Consider the following 17984-nt stretch of genomic DNA (forward strand, 5'->3'; position numbering starts at 1 on the left):
TTAAGCCTTCTAACCTTTCTGATCTAAGAAACATCCTGTAGCTGATAATGGAACTTGTCAGAAAAAAACTCGTCTTTAATTTTTGTGAATTTTGAGATTAGAATTTGACTCTTAATATCTGATTTCTAAATGATTACCTCTTTTACAAAGAGAGAAAAATTTTGGGATTAAGGTTAAGCATTGCTATATTAGTCCAGTCAGGCCATAATGAAATACCACTGACAGAGTGGCTTAAGGAACAGAAATTTATCTCTCACGGTTCTAGAGGCTGGGAAGTCCAGGATCAAGGTGCCTGCTGATAAGGTTCCTGGTGAGGGTTCTCATCCTGGCTTGCAGGTAGCTGCTTTCTCCTTGTGTGCTTATGTGGTCTTTCCTGGATGCCTTTGTGAGTGCAGAGTATGTGCCATGTCTCTTCCCCTTGTTAGATTAGCACTGTCGCATTAGGTTCCCAACCTTATGACCTCATTTTACCTTTATGACTTCCTCACAGGCCCTAGCTCCAAATTTAGTCACACTGAAAGTTAGGCCTTCGGCATGAATTTTGGTGACACAAAGTTTAGTTCATAGCAGTTGCCATTTTGAATAATGAAAGTATTCAACTAGCAGTCCTAGACTTGTAGTGTGTCCTTCTGCCACTGGGTGGTACTACAATATAACAGAAGTAGTGCTGTCTGGTGGTGGGTAGGGATGGGAGGTACCATCTATGTGAAGTTTTAGTTTAAAATCAGATTGTTGTTTTTTGGAGAAGTCCATGTTAATTTCCCAGTGTTCCTTCTCATTTTCACTTGTATTAACCTAGAAGGAGGAGTCCTGTCCTAATTTTTCTAGCTGATGTTAGACTTAGGATAATGCCTTCAACACTTTTTCTTAGACTTCTAAATTATGCAATTCTATCATTACCCTTCTTTTTAAGTTGCTAGTAACATATTAATTTGGTTTGTTATAATTAGGTTAATGTTATTATTTCATTAAATATGGCCATCCAGGGGTGTTTTGTTGTAGCAGAACTGACCTATCTTAAAAGGGCTATATATGTGGGCTGAACTGAAAGAAGCAGTGGCAAATAGCCTTATCAGGGACAAGGTATGGATAATTGTCAATAGAAAGCTTAGCACCATCTTAATTAGTAGTTTCTAATCTTTGACCTTTTGGTTCACCTTTGTTAATTGGGGTCTGATTACTTTTATTCAGTAAAGTAGTAGCTTTAGGACAAAGATGTGAAAAATGTTTTCGATATTGTTGAAAGGTTGTATTAGGACAACCTCAGTATACTTTTATTGTTAGTTGTGAAGCACCAGTTGTTGCATAAGCAAATGATACTTGGCAGTTCATTTGCATTTTTAGGATTTCATTTTGTTGCTTATTATTTAGCAAAACGATATATTTTATTGTAATGAAACTGACTTTAAATATGCATTTATGTGATTTAACCTTGATAGGATTTGTATGGCGGAACTTGGTAGATTTCTTGTATCTCTTCCTATAGGTTTATAAAGAACATAAGATAATAGGCAGAAAATTTCACTATCTGTGCTGGTGCTTTTTGGATAGCACAGTGTTTAATCTTAACTTAGGGACTTTTATCTGATACCATTTGAGAAGTTAATGCTATTCTGTGTGCCAGGAAAATGAAGTATTATAATACAAGAATGGATTTGATTCACAGAAGATGGTATTAACATTTTTGTCTTTGGTATCTTTATATGTAAGTGAGTTACTAAAAACTTTCCCTAGTAAGTATGAGAATGGATTCTTAACTTTAGAGGCAAATCAATTATTAAAACATTTTACTTATTTGAGAGGAGCATGAAAGACAGCAGAGGGTACAGATGGTGGGGGTGCAGGGGGCAGAGGGAGAGAGAACCAGAATCCCCACTAAGCAGGGAGCCTGATGTGGGGCTTGATCCCAGGATCCTGAGATAATGACCTGAGCCAAGGCAGATGCTTGACCGACTGAGCCACCCAAGGTGTGGCCCAGTTTTTATTTTATTATTTTAAAAAGATTATTTATTTTAGAAGAGAGAGAGAGGGGGAGAGCACGGGAACAGGGGGAGGGCAGAGGGAGAAAGAGAGAATCCCAGGCAGACTCCTGCCAAATGTGGAGCCTCTTGCAGGGCTCTATATGACAACCCTGAGATCATGACCTGAGCCAAAATCAAGAGTCAGATGCTTGACTGAATGAGCTACCCAGGCACCTCTAAAGATTTATTTATATATTTAGAGAGAGAGAGTGGGAGAGTGCACACCTGCGTGTGCACAAGTGAGCACATGAAGGGAGGCAGAGGGAGAGAGCATCTTAGACTGAGCTGTGCGTGGAACCTCACACAGGATTTGATCTCACTATCCTGAGATCACAACCAGAGCCAAAACCAAGAGTCACACGCTTAACCAACTGTACCACTGAGGCATCATTTGGTTTTTATTATTATCGCTGAATAATTTAGGAGTAAATTGTAGACATAATGCATCTTAAGCCCTAAATGCTTCTGCATGTAAATTTTAAGAGTTAATAAGTTCTCTTACGTAATCACAGTGTGATTATCGAATTCAGGATTTTAATATCAATAGGTATTATCTAATGGGCAATTAATGTTCAGATTTACTAAGCGCCCCATTATGGTCCTTTTCAACAATTCCAGCCCCCTTCCCCATCCAGGATTCTATTCCAGGCTCAGGCATTGTGTTTACATTTAATTACTACATATCTTCAGTCTCCTTTAATTTGAGAATGTTCCTCAGTCTTTCATTAATACTTAATTTATTAAGCCTGTTTTTAGTTAGATACTATTTGTAACACAAAGTTAACAGGATTTGCTCACAAGGAACTTAGATTATACTGTTTACTTTCAGCATAGTTTCTCACTTACAGACTTACACGACTAGGTATGTATACTTATTTCTGATTATAAATACTATTCAAGGAAGGAAACTAATCTGAACAATTTAATAATTTTTATATATGTATATATCTGTGAAACCACCACCCAGATCAAGATAGAGAATATTGTCAGCACTTGCTATTGCCAGGGGTTTTCTGGAGGGTTGTACCAATGTACATTCCTAACTACCTACATATGAGAGTTCTAGTTATCCCGGCCTCCATGAGAAATAGTTTTATCCCATGTTTATGGATTAGAATTAATATTGTTAAAATGTTAATACTAGTAAAAGCCATCTATAAATTCTGTGCAATCTGTATCAAGATTCCAGTGGCATTTTTTTTTAATAGAAACAGGAAAAAACAGTCCTACAGTTCGCTCAGAACCATAAAAGATCCTGAATAACCAACACAATCCTGGAAGAACAGAGAGGGGAGTCATCACACTTATGATTTCAAGCTATACTATAAGACTTTGGTCATCAACACAGTATGGTACTGACTTAAAAACAGAAGAATGGATCAGTGAAACAGAATTGAGAGCCCAGAAATCAACTCAAGCATGTAAGGTCAACTAATAATTGACAAAGAGACCAGAAAATACAAGAAAGATGGTCTCTTCAGTAAATGGTGCTGGGAAAATCAGACATTGACCAAAAAATGAAATTAGACCTCTTTCTTATACCACTCATAAAAATTAACTTGAAATGGATGAAAGACTTAAATGTAATAAATGTAAGACCTAAAATCACAAAACTTCTAGAAGGAGACAAAGGAAAAAGCTCGTGGACATGTGTCTTAGCAATAATTTTTTGCATGTGATGCCAAAAGCACAAGCAATAAAATAAACAAGTGAGACTACATCAGACTGAAAAGCTAGAGCAAAAGAAAGCATCAACAAAATAAAAAGCCTACAGAATGGAAAAAAATATTTGCAAACTATATATATATATATATATGATAAGGGGTTAATGCCCAAAATATTTAAGGAACTTCTAGACAGTGCTGGGTGACAGGCACTGAAGAGGGCACTTGACGGGATGAGCACTGGGTGTTATATGTTGGCAAATCGAACTCCAATAAATATATATATTTTATATTTTATTATATATATCTATAATATGTCATTGATATACATATATGTATACACATATATGTATATCAATATTCCTAATAATCCAATTAAAAATGAACAAAAGACCAGAATAGACATTTTCCCAAAGAAGATACACAAATGACCAGCAAGTACATGAAAAGATATTCAACATCACTAGTCATTAGGGAAATTGCAAATCAAAACCACAGTGAGAGGGAAAAAAACCCAATAAGCTATCACCTCACACCTGTTAGAATGGCCATTATCAAAAAGATCAGAAAGGACCAGTGTGCGAGGATGTGGAGAAAAGGGAACCCTTTTGTACTGGTGGTGAGATTGATTGCAAACTGATATGCTCACTGTGGAAAACAGTATGGATGTTTCTCAAAAAATAGAACTACTATGTGATCCAGCATTCCACTTCTGGCAATGTATTCAAAGGAAACTAAAACTCTAATTTGAAAAAATACTGTACTCCATGATCATAGTGTTATTTACAGTAGCTAAGAAATGGAAACAACCTAAGTGTCCGTTGACAGGTAAATGGATAAAGAAGTTGTAGGGTGTGTGTGTATATATATAGATACCTGCACAAAAATGGTATTATTCGGCCATTAAATAAGGAAATCCTGCCATTTGTACAACATACATGGACCTTGAGGGCATTGTGTTAAGTGAAATAAGTCAGAGAAAGACAAATACTGTATGATCTCAGTTACATGTGGAATTTGAAAAGAAAAAATAAAGCAGTCCCAGAAAAAGAGATCAGATTTGTTGTTCCCAGAAGTGAGGGGATGGGGATAGGGAGAATTGAAGAACACTGTCAAAAGGTACAAACTTTGTAGCTCAGCTACAAAGTACAAAATGGAAGTTTGAAGTTTGTACTTTCCGTTACAGTTAAGTACTAGGGATGTAATATACAGCATGATGACTCCAGGTAACCACTGCTGTATGATATATATGTTTGCTAAGGGAGAGTAGATCTTAAGAGTTCTCATCACAAGGAAAAAAATGTTCTGCTTTTTCTTTTTATTGTATCTATATGAGGCAATAATCGCTAACTAAAGGTGGTAATCATTTAACAATATATGTAAGTCGAACCATTCTGCTGTATGCTTTAAGCTTATGCAGTAGTATATGTCAATTATATCTCCATAAATGTACAATTTTTTTTAAAGATTTTATTTATTTATTTATTTATGAGAGACACAGAAAGAGAGAAGTAGAGACACAGGCAGAGGGAGAATCAGGCTCTATGCAGGGAGCCCGATGTGGAACTTCATCCCAGGTCTCCAGGATCACGCCCTGAGCTGATGGCAGGTGCTAAACTGCTGAGCCACCCAGACATCCCAACGTACAAAAAAATCTTATGTCATTTGACAGTATATACAAATATCAAATCATTGTATCGTAATTTTGAAACTAATGTTATTCATTAATTATATCTCGCTTTAAAAAATTTAGCCATTTTGCTGGGAATGTAATGCTTTATCATTGTATTTTTCTTTTTTTTTTTTGTATTTTTCATTTTCCTGAAGCTTAATGATGTTGAGCACATTGTCATGTTCTTTTTTTTTTTTTTTTTTTAAAGACTTTATTTATTTATGATAGTCACAGAGAGAGAGAGAGAGAGAGGCAGAGACACAGGCAGAGGGAGAAGCAGGCTCCATGCACCGGGAGCCTGACGTGGGATTCGATCCTGCGTCTCCAGGATTGCGCCCTGGGCCAAAGGCAGGCACCAAACCGCTGCGCCACCCAGGGATCCCACATTGTCATGTTCTTATTGGCCATTTAAATGTCTTCTTTATTAAGTACCCACTTATATGTTATCTGCTTTTTAAAAGTTGGGCTACTTATTTTATTTTTATAAAGATTTTTATTCATTTGAGAGAGAGAACGTGCGCAAGCATGAATGGGGTGAGGGCAGAGGGAGAAGCAGACATCCTGTTGGGCAGGTAGTCTGATGTGGGGCTCCGGGATCATGACCTGAGCTGAAAGATGCTGCCCTGGTTACTTGTTGATGCATAGGACTTTCTCATATATTTTAGATTGTATTGTGAATGTCTTCTGGTTGAAGTCTTCCCTTTGATGAAGAAGACAAGTTTCAAAAAAAAAATACCACCAGTTTCATGTATCATTGATGTGCAAACATTTGGTTTTCCAGTCTTTTTTTTTAAGTGCCCCTGTCTTGTTATACCTATAAGTCTAATATCCATCAAAGTTGATTTTTAATCAAAAATATTTTTAAACTCTGTCTCAAGCAGTAGAGTAGACCTTTGTTTTAAGTAAAAGGAAAACTGAAGCATCTGGATTTTGCTTTAATGGGAACATCAGATAGCATATATGCATTGTGAAATAAATCCACATGATTGATGATTTTAATTATATTGTCTTGTGTATATAAATATTAAGATTTGGAGAGATGTGAAACCATGACATCTGTCACTGAGCTTCAGAATATTATTCTGGGAAAGATACATAGTTTTGCTGTGTTTGAATGTCATTGATCACATTTAATAGATTGTTTCTGTGTTTTCCTACAATACCAGATGTTAGATATAAAGAAACAGAACTAGAGAACTCCTTTTTTCAGTATCACATATGTACTTAGGTACCCAGTCTGACATTTCCAGAAGGAGGAAATACAACTAATGTTTCTCCTTTTCTATATACCAAGAACATTTTTCAAGTGAGTATATTCACCTAGTTTTTGTTGTTGTTGTTTTAATGAGGAACAGGAGGTTTAGCATACTTAGGAATTTACAGAAATGGTGACAGAAATGAGTTGGGTGTTGTGGAGGAGCTTAAGTTGAAAGTCCTAGACTATACATGTCTGAGAGAAGGATAGCTATGCCTTTTTTGAGGAATGTGGAAAGAGGTATATGAGCTGACAAAGAGGGAAGAGACAAATGAGTAGAATTAGTTCCTTCACACCTATATCAAGAGATTCAGGCCTGTCCATGTGTTTTAACATCTTCTGTCCCACTGGTTGGTTAGGAGGTGCTGAAACCAGAGGAAAGGAGAGCAGCTTCAGGGTAAAAGATCCACAGTGGGTTCTAGCTACTGAGCATTCAAAGCCTTTTTGATTGGTGGGGATGAAGTGGGGAAGAAGTAGAGAAGGGCTTTGTCAGAATAATACAAATGTTATTTGAGGGAGAACTTTAAGGCCAGAAGAGACCAGTGGTTTTTTATTTTATACAGAAGCCTTTATACAGCCTATAAAAAGCCTGGGTTTTTTATACAGAAGCCCAGTATGTTAATCAGAGTGGTTTCTCTGGTTGAGGGAAGAGGTAAAGATGAGATGTAACATCAGTTCTTGGAATTTATGTTCTCCCAGTTCCTCCTCTGACCCTGGGGCACTGCTGAGGGAAGGCCATTTTAGAACCCATGAGTCTGTTTTACTAGTTTTCAGTTCTTTTCCATTCACCTCCCTGCGACCCAGGGGGTTGTATCTGTACTTTTGGAATCTGTCCGTTTAAATGTTAGCATTAATCACAGTCAGTTTTCATGTTTGAGAAACAGTTTTATTTGCATAAGACAATTTTTAGTGTGTAGCTTGGTTTACACGTAGATTTGTAGATGGCCGTGAATAATATCCATATGTGGTCCCAGTGGTGTACTTTGCACAGACTGGGAACTGCTGCTGTATTCTAACATTGTAAGAGTTCCAGAATCAATTACATTGTATGTGTGTGTTGGAAGGGGAGTGGCATTCCTCAGACCAGCAAGCAATTGTCAGACATTGGATGGGTGCCCTACAATTCAACTCAATTCTGACTCTACCTGGAAATGGCATCAGATTCCACAGGTTAAGGGCTCTCAGACCTACAAGACTGCCATTTATTTCAGATGACGTTGCAAGTCCAGGTTGTCATCTGTGCTTCTAACCTAGATTCCAAAGACCTCTTCTTTTTGGGTTTGATTAATTCACTAGAGTGGTTCTCAGAACTGAGAGAAACATTTTACATACTTGATCGCAGGTGTATTTAAAAGGATCTATGGGGCAGCCCAGGTGGCTCAGCAGTTTAACACCACCTTCAGCCCAGGGCGTGATCCTGGAGACCCGGGATCAAGTCCCACGTCAGGTTCTCTGCGCGAAGTCTGCTTCTCCCTCTGCCTGTGTCTCTGCCTCTCTCTCTCTCTGTGTGTCTCTCATGAATAAATAAATAAAATCTTACAAAAAATAATAATAAAAAAAGAAGATCTATAACTCAAGAACACCCAGATGGAAAAGCTGCAGAGGGCATGATATGGGGAAAGGGTGTGAAACTTCTTTGTTGTCTCCTAGTGTACTACTTTTCCACAATTTCTGCATTCACCCACCTGGACGTTGTGTGTCTGTCCCCCACCCTTGGGTTTTTATGGAGGCTGCTTTATGTTAGGCAGGGTTGGTTGAATCATTGGGTGTTGATCATTGAGCTCAATCTCCAGCCTTTCCCCCCTTTGTGGAAGATGGGAGGGCGGGGTAGGCGTTGAGGGTGGACTGAAAGTTCTAATCTTCTATTCCCTTGGTTGGTTGTCCTGGCAGTCAGCCACCCATATTTATGTGGGGTCCAAAAGTCACCTCAGTAATGCAACAAAAGAATACCTTGGTTGCTTTCATCCATTAGGAAATTCCAAGGGTTTTAGGAGCTTTGTACCAGAAAGGGGATGAAAATTAAATAATATGTATTCTTTTTGTAAATCACAGTGTCCCACATCTTCCTTCATTGAATAGGTGAAGAACTTAGGCTTAGATACATAAAAGGGTTTATCTGTAGTTGAACAGGTCAGAGCTAGAACTAGGTCCTAGAATATTCTGATTTCTTGCCCAATGTTTTCATGCCTTTAATTGCCTGGATATTTCTGAGTTTTTGCTTTGAAATAAATTTAATGTACTGGAGAGCTAACAGCAACAAATGAAAATCATCCAAATGTGTCAAATTTCCAGGTCTTTGAAGAAACTGGTTTTGATATCAAAGATTATATTTGTAAGGATGATTACATTGAACTTCGAATCAATGACCAGCTTGCTCGTTTGTACATCATTCCAGGAATTCCAAAAGACACAAAATTTAACCCGAAAACCAGAAGAGAAATTCGGGTATGTAATTGAAAGTATTTTCAGATTGCTGGATAGTATCCCAATTGAGTGAAGTAGGAGATTGCTTTTAGAAACTCTTTGATGATAATTAACTAAATGAATTATTTTCTTGTGTCTCAGAACATTGAGTGGTTCTCCATTGAGAAATTGCCCTGTCATAGAAATGATATGACCCCAAAATCCAAACTTGGTTTGGCACCTAACAAATTTTTTATGGCCATTCCCTTTATCAGGTATGATCCTATTTCTTAAAATACAAAACTAACCTTCATAATTCTGATAGTTTTTTTTTTTTTATGTAGCCGAGTGTTAAGAGTGAATTCTTAATGTTTCCATAGGCCTTTAAGGGACTGGCTTTCACGGAGATTTGGAGATTCCTCAGACAGTGACAATGGATTTTCCTCAGTTGGTAGTACACCAGCTAAACCCACTGTGGAAAAATTGAGGTAAAGAAATATATTCATAGGATTCCTACTTTCTGATAGTTTTTAATGCAGTAGTAGCATTTTGCTTCTAAAGTTTAGAGAGGCGTTAGATTCCTTTTTGGAATTATTTTGTTACTGGTCTTAAGATAATAGAAATTTTTTTTTAAGGGTTTTTGATGAGATGAAAAGGTTAATTGAAATTGGAAAGGAGCTTCAGGCACATTTTTAAAATAGTATACACAAGAGGGTACCAACTTTTTAGATGGGTTGATAGAACATGAGGAAAAGAAAAAAATCTGCCTCTGTGCATGTTGCTACTGTTCTGTTCTCATATCCTGCTTTAGGGACAGTTGAGTCTCCGAAGATCCTTGAGTGGAGGATATATTGAGGTCTGTTTTTGTGTAGGGTAGATGAGGAATGCTGATGTATAATTTGTTCAGAAAGATAGAACTATGAAGACTTGGGCTTGCTTCTTTTCTTTCCCTAACAAAGACTTGTTGGTTGTATTGTAAAAAATGACTGTTACATGGACAGTAACCACAAAGAACATTTTCTTGGTTGGAACTTAATTATATCCAAATCATAATTATAGAGTAGGCTGAGTAATTTTGTTTATAAGCATATATATTTGTAATAAGCTTGGTAGAACTTTGTATATGTTAGGCTCAGAGGGAGTTGCATTTTACATTTACTTTAATATAGATGTTCTGATTATATCTGAGGGCTTCAAAAATTAAACAGGAACAAACAATATCTACAATCAGTATTTTTTTAAAATACATCGGGAATATTCCATCCTAATTGGGTTTTATGAGGACAGGAGCTTGGACTAAATGCCTCAAGGGTTATTTCCACCTTTCGGAACCTGTAATTATAATCATCAAATTATATACTACTAGACATAAACGAAACAGTATAGGAAAAGTAAATAGGAGTGTAGCTAAGATTAAAAAGAACTGTAACTACTAAAACATTATGAAATAGTGATAGTGTTTAGGAAAAAAAAATTGTCTTGACTTTTCATGTTTGGAAGGCTTTGTCCACCATAGTGTGCTATATGATGTCCATATCTTTTAGTCCTAGGCTTTGTAGTCCTGGAGAGAGGAGTTAGGATGTAATGAAGCAATTTTAACCAAATTTCAGGTTTCTTAGGCAGGATGGTGTTTTTAGCATATAGACTAATGTCTGTGATATGTTGGAGGAAATACCTGAATTTTGTCTCAAGAAAATAGGCATGCTGCAATTTTATTATAATTTTTAAATGGGAAAGGAGAACTCTGAAATAATCACTGTAGTACAGTTCTTTGGATCAATGACTCTGGACTGTATTATAAATGTAAGTAGTACTATAAAATGTTCTTTATTAGAAACTTTATTGTACTATGTGAGTACAACCATTTACAATCAAAATCTTTCACATGAGAATTTGAGACCAGACTTTAAAATTTGCTCGTCTATTTTCTTGGGCCCCTTAATTTTTTGCTTTAGAATATAGCTTAAATTTTCAGATCTTCCTCTAGAATGGAAGGGATCCATAACCAACGTGTGCAGGATCAAATTCTATATTTTAAACATCTTGGCGAGAATGCGTTGTCTCTCCTAGTAAGAAGGAATAGCCACGTGTGTTTGTTTCAACTCAATTTAGAATTATTTCCTTCTGATTTTTAAAGGTATAATTACTAATAGGGAGGGGGTAATATGGATAACTTAGAAAAATTTGGGGTTAAAAATAACACTTAACCAATCAAGAAATAGTGAACACCAGGCACTCTTCTGGATGCTGAGGATAAGGAGGTAAGAATCCCAACTCTTATGGAACTTGTAGTCCACTGTGGAGAGATAGAGATTAAATAAGAAAGTAAAGTTTGTGATCTATAAGATAAACTATCAAAGTGTTAGAAGAAGTTTAAGTGAAAATTTTGTGATCTGATTTTTATTTTTTAAATCTTGGTATAGTCGAACCAAATTCCGCCACAGTCAGCAGTTATTTCCTGAAGGTTCTCCTGGTGACCAGTGGGTAAAGTACAGGCAGCCACTGCAACAAAAGCCATATAATAATCATTCTGAAATGTCTGACATTTTAAAAGCAAAGGTGAGTGATAATACATTTAAAGATTTTCATAACTTTAGATTTGACTTAGAAATGTATCTGAATTGAGGAATTGCAGACTAACAGTTACAGAGCTCTGAATTGTTGATCAAAGATTTCTGTGTTCCAAATTTGTGATTTGAAGCATGGTTAATTAAGACTTCTTAACCTTTACAGTTTTGGTATAAATCCAGTGTAGTAAGAAATAAAAATTAGCATCTGACTTTGGTATATATGCCATCAGTGAAAGGTTTATTATTGTGTTGTAATCTAGTGTGTGATTATGCCACACTTCATCCATTCTACTTTTAATGGACATTTCAATTGTTTCCAGTTTTGAACTTTTTACAAACAGTTCTCCTGTGGATATTTCTGTATGTATTTTGATGAGCATACACCATTGTTTTGTGTATAGGACTTTTTGGATCAGTGGATATGCTGTGTTCTTCAGTATATGCTGCAAACAATGTTCTCAAGTTATCCCAACAAAAAATATGAGAGCTACAGTTATTCCACATCCTTACTAATTCTTGGCATTATTTGTCTTTATCATTTTAGCCATCCATTTGGGTGCCACTCTTGTTTTCATTCTTTTAAAAAAATATACTGGTTTCATCAAAATTACAAACTTTTGTACATCAGAGAGCATTCTTAAAGAGTGAGAAGATAACCCATAGAATGAGAGAATATATTTGGAAATCACATATCAAATGTGAGATTAATATCCAGAATTTCTCTAATTCAACAAAAAACCGCAATTAGTCCTTTTTTTCAGCAGCACGTAGACTAAAATTCGAATGATATAGAGAAGATTAGCATGGCCCCTGCACAAGGATGACAAGCAAATGTGTGAACAAAAACCCAATTAAAAAAATGAGCAAACAACTTGAATAGACATTTCCCCAAAGAAGATATTCAGTGGCCAATAAACACACAAAAAATCTCAACATCTTTAGTCATTAGAAAAATACAAATCAAAACCACACTGAGATACTGCTTCATATCCACTAGGAAAGCTGTAATTAAAAAGAAAAAAGGAAAGTCTCAGGTGTTGACAATAATGTGGAGAAATTAGAATCCTTATGCATTTTTGATGGGCATGTAAATGGTACAGCTACCATGGAAAATAGGTTGGTGTTTCCTAAAAAAGTTAAATTCAGAATTATCATATGATCTGGCAATTTTATTTCCTGGGTTATATACCTCACAAAATTTGAAAATAAGGACTCAACCAGATAACTAGTATACCAGTGTTCAAAGTGGCATTATTCACAATAGCCAAAAGGTGGAAACAGCCTATATGTCTGTCAACAGATTAGTGGATGAACAAAATATACATACAGAGTTTTATTAGTCATAAAAAGGAATGAAATTGTGATACACACACGCTGTTATATGGTCTTTGAACCTTGGACACATGCTACGTGAAATAAGTCACACATGATGGACAAATTATATTTGGTACCTAATAGACAAATTTAGAGACAAATTAACTTGAGATTACTAAAGTTGAGGGACAGGGAATACAGAGTTATTTAATGGGCATAAAGTTCCTGTTTGGTTTGATGAAAAACATTCTGGAGATGGATACTGGTGGTGGCTGTACAACATTGTGACTATACTTACTGCCACTGACTTGTATGTTTAAAAGTTATGATGGTAAACTCTATTTATTGTACCATACTAAAAAAATACCAGGAAGAGCAGAATGAATGAAACTGAATTAGAAGTATGTGATATCATGCATTTCTGTAAACCTATTTCTTTATTATTTAAATTTTTTTATTGGAGTCTATTTTACAATGTTACATTAGTTTTAGGTGTACATCATAGTGATTCACCATCTCTGTATGTTATGCTGTGCTCACCACAAGTGTAGTTCCACTTGTTCCACTTGTATGGCACCATACAACCACCATATAATGCTATTACAATGTGATTGACTATATTCCCTACGGCTGTGCCTTTTATTCTTGTGACTTACTTATTCCATAACTAGAAGCCTCTATCTCCCACTCTCCTTCATCCATTTTGCCCATTTCCCCCTCTGGCAACCATCAGTTTGTTTTCTGTTCCTAACCAATTATTTAAGTTAGCTTATTGTTGGGGCACCTGGCAGGCTCAGTTAGAAGAGTGCAACTCCTGATCTCTGGACTTGAGTCCGAGCCCCACATTGAAATAAAAACTTAAAAAAAAAAAGTGTTTCGTTTTCAGGCTATTTTAGGAACTGCCTTTTTTTTTTTTTTTTTTTTTAAAAGGTGAATAGACACCAGGACAGTTTTTTTTTTTTTTTTTTTTTTTTTAAGATTTTATTTATTCATGAGAGACACAGAGAGAGAGAAAGGCAGAGGGAGAAGCAGGCTCCATGCAGGGAGCCCGACGTGGGACTCGATCCCGGGTCTCCAGAATCACGCTCTGGACTGAAGGTGGCACTAAACCACTGAGCCACTCTGGCTGCCCTATTTTAGGAACTGCTTAGCTTTTTCTGTAGGTAGATAGAGTATAAACAAATGCATTTTGATATTCTTAAAAGTACAAAATAATAATTATTTATATTGTTTTAGTCCTCTTAACTAGCTGTCCCTTTAAGACCATTAGGGACAAAGTAATGTTTAAAAACTTTATTTTTTAAGTTAAACCTAGATTTTGGGGGGAATGATAAGAAAATTAACTTACGTTAAATCATACAATTATAAAATGTCAACTACTTCATGTTTAGGCTTTAGATCTAACTTTAGGGATAATGGCCTAAGTTTTTAAAATACCAATCTTTATTTTGTATAAAAGGTTATTAATTTAAAAATACTCACTTGTTTATTATAAATTTAAAGCAGATTTTAGGATAACAGTTGATCACTATCTGCTACATATTTCTTGTTTTAAAAAATGGCCAGTGTGCCTTCGCATTCCACCTCAGAGGGTTGTTTATGATGGTCGCATAAGGTTTTCAAACTTGTTTCTCTCTCCTTCTCCCATTTTTTTTAACTTGTGCATTGTAAACAAAGTCTGTAAGCAGAAATGGGATAAGGCAAGATTCCTAGGGACCACTGTATTTACTGTTGTGTACCTTTAGAGGAATCTTGTTTTGTGAAGCACTGTCTTCTGTAAGAAAATACTGATATGTGGTTCCCCAATTTTTTTTTTAAGATGTTATTTATTGATGAGAGAGAGAGAGAGAGAGGCAGATACATAGGTAGAAAGAGGAGCAGGCTCCCTGTGGGGAGTCCAATTTGGGACTCGATCCCAGGACTCCAGGATCACGCCCTGAGTTGAAGACAGATCCTCAGCCACTGAGCCACTCAGGTGTTCCATGTGGTTCTCCAATATTCTAGGAAAATTTTGGGAGGGACTTTGCTAAACTCTCATTCAACCAGTTAAACATATTCTTGGCGGTATATTCTTTGGTCCTGTTAAATTATACTGTAGGCTAATATTTTATTTCTTCTCTTTGGAAAAACAGAATCAAAGTATGAGGGGAAATGGCAGAAAACAGTATCAGGACTCACCTAATCAGAAGAAAAGAACAAATGGGATCCACTGTCAGCCAGCCAAGCAGCAGAATCCCTTAATGGTAAGACTTACATCTATAAAACTAAGAAGGCAGTTTATCCGTTTTAGGAGTGGGGCAAGGGCATTGTCCAAAAAGCACATTGAATTGATATATTGATAAGATATTTATGCAGTGAAACTGTGCATTATTTGCTTACTTAAAATCTCTGGCTGCCCTGTTACAGGTTTGTCACATTGAATTACACATCTGATTTTTTGCTATTTTATGTCAGTATTTAAATATTTTTTAGTACTATGAAAACAGTGTGTAGTCAACCCTGTTTTCTAGAAAGAGCAAGTCCTTGGCTATTTTTCTTTGTTTTTCTAAATAGAGTCTGTATTGTTTTAATAAAGCTAAAGTTGGGGAGAACATCACAAGTGTATTTTTTTTTCTCTTCAAGTTGATAGAATTTATAAACAAGAGGTAAATATAAAGAGTTTTAGAGATCTGGGGACTGTAGAGATGGCAGTAGGTTTCAGACAATAACAGGCATATGAAAAAATTTGGCAGAGGTCAGTGTTCCAAAATGATAGAATAAAATAATTATTAAAAAAGGTGATAGAATTTAGAAAATTAAAGTAAAGTCAGTGCCATAGCCCTTAGACTGGGCCTGCAGACAGATAACTGTGAGCATTTTAGGACATTTACTTTCACGCTTAGTCTGTGGTCCAGAAAGTTGCAGTTCATAATTAATGGGTCTCCTTGTTTGTCTTTTCTGGAAGTCCTAGTTTTCTTTTTTTAACAATGGGTGATAATAGTAGTTTTCAAAGTTTTATCAAAAATTTTTACCTGAGTTTCTATTTGCTGTTTACTTGGGTGTATTGATTCCAAGGGCAAACACGTTTGTTTTTTTTAAAACACATGTTAAAGATCAATTTACTCTTAGATTACTTGCCTTTTAATGTTAAACTTTTTTCTTGTCAGATTGGTACAGATAAAAAGAGAGCCACTTGTATATTTTTTTTTAATTTTTATTTATTTATGATAGTCACAGAGAGAGAGAGAGAGAGAGAGAGAGAGAGGCAGAGACACAGGCAGAGGGAGAAGCAGGCTCCATGCACCGGGAGCTCGATGTGGGATTCGATCCCGGGTCTCCAGGATCGCGCCCTGGGCCAAAGGCAGGCGCTAAACCGATGCGCCACCCAGGGATCCCCCACTTGTATATTATTGAGTGTATTGACAATACTTAAAAATAACTAATTGGTACTACCTTTTAGAGAGTAGCTTGACTATATGGAAAGCCTGAAAAGTTTCTTAAATTGTTTCCCTAGAAGAAAATTTTCAAGAATGTTCATCCCACTACTCTTTTGAATAATGAAAACATGGAAACAATCTGCATATCCAAGAGTATAATTTCAAATGCTGTATCATATATGCAGTGGGCTACCGTGTAGTCATTAAAAATGATGGTGTAGATTTATATTTATTGAAAATAATATATTCATAGTATATTACATTTAAAAAGTAGTTTGGGGCGCCTGGGTGGCTCATTCATTTAAGGCATCCAACTCTTGATTTCGGCTCAGGCCATGCTCTCCAGATCGTGGGATTGAGCCCCCGTGTGATCTGGCCCCATTTTGGGCTCACACTCAGTGGGGAGTCTGCTGGAGTTTCTCTTTTCTTCCCCTCCCACTGTCCCTTCCCCTGCTCACCCATGTTTATGCCTTCTCTCTCTAAAATAAATAATACATCCTTAGGGGGAAAAAAAAAAGTAAGTTATAGAATAGTCCTATGTACCTAATAATTCCACTAAATTTTTAGTAATTGTATGAAAATTCACAGTATCTTCATAAAGAAAAAGCTAGAGAGATGCACTAAAATGTTAATAATTATCTCTGGGTTGAAAAATTTAATGAGTAATTTTTTTTTCTGGTGTTTCTATATTGTACATGTAATCAAGAACTAAAAAAAGTTTTAGGCGTAAAATAAAAAAAAATACCAGTGTAAGACTGGGATGGTGATTATATTCCTGGTTTAATTTTCTTCCTGAGAAATTTGATAACATATCTCCTCATTTATGTAGAATAACTACAGATGGTGTATTTGTGTGTGTGTGTGTGTGTGTGTGTGTGTTTGTGTTTGTGTTCTTTTAATAGAAATGTGAAAAAAAACTTCATCCACGAAAACTTCAGGATAATTTTGAAACAGGCAAGTCATTTTCTTTTTAAAATCTCTGGGGGATTTGATTTGGTTTTGGCCTAACCTTGATTTTAGTTGAGAGTGTAATGGATTGTGATAGATAAGCAGAAAGAGTTGCACATGTTTTGTAGAGAGTTCATATATGTGATCACATTCTCTAAATATGAAACTCGCTAAAATGAACTTAAATCATCAGGATGAAATGATCTTCCCTTTCAGTGTGCTATTTTTGCGGGTGAATGTCAAACCTGGGTGCTGTGCGTGAACATTGTAAGTTAATAGGTATTAGTGAGGGGAGTAGAACCAAATAGCATAAACATGAGGAGACCTCATTCTCACATATATGTAAGAGAAGCATTGACTTCAGAAGGGCAACATTTCTTACTTTTAGGAGGTAATGAGCAACTTTTTAAGGAGGTACTATGGATGACATCTGGAGCTTCCCTATCCTCAGTTATAAAGAGTAGGTATGTGGGCTAATTTGGAAAGTAATGGTGATGAATGTAGAAAGTTCTTTGGTAATACTGATTTAATAGACATCATTTGAAACTACAGTAGACTTTTTTATTACGTGTTGTTTTGAATTGTGTGAAATCCCTGTACAGTAGATAATGCATTTATTCACCATTTAAATGTAAGGCTTTTATATAGAAAAGTCTAAGAAATAAGAAGAATTATGATCATATTTTCTTGCAGTACTGTTTATGATTTAAGCAGGAAAAAC

At 36.0% G+C, this 17984-nt stretch overlaps 1 protein-coding gene and 1 non-coding gene across 2 annotated transcripts in view; both read left to right on the forward strand.

The window, feature by feature from the left end:
* DCP2 (decapping mRNA 2) overlaps window positions 1–17984 on the forward strand; it is a 52523-nt gene that overhangs the window by 23062 nt on the left and 11477 nt on the right. Inside the window, exons 5-10 of the mRNA XM_072823924.1 lie at window positions 8905–9057; window positions 9178–9290; window positions 9396–9503; window positions 11439–11574; window positions 15032–15142; window positions 17218–17269. Of these exons, the coding sequence (XP_072680025.1) occupies window positions 8905–9057; window positions 9178–9290; window positions 9396–9503; window positions 11439–11574; window positions 15032–15142; window positions 17218–17269 (673 nt within the window). The remainder of the gene's footprint in view (window positions 1–8904; window positions 9058–9177; window positions 9291–9395; window positions 9504–11438; window positions 11575–15031; window positions 15143–17217; window positions 17270–17984) is intronic.
* On the forward strand, window positions 12333–12440 carry LOC140632769 (U6 spliceosomal RNA). The gene has a single exon (XR_012030461.1). It is a non-coding gene; the product is annotated as a U6 spliceosomal RNA (small nuclear RNA).

Source organism: Canis lupus, chromosome 4 (assembly GCF_048164855.1).
Source record: "Canis lupus baileyi chromosome 4, mCanLup2.hap1, whole genome shotgun sequence".
NCBI classification, from domain to species: domain Eukaryota; kingdom Metazoa; phylum Chordata; class Mammalia; order Carnivora; family Canidae; genus Canis; species Canis lupus.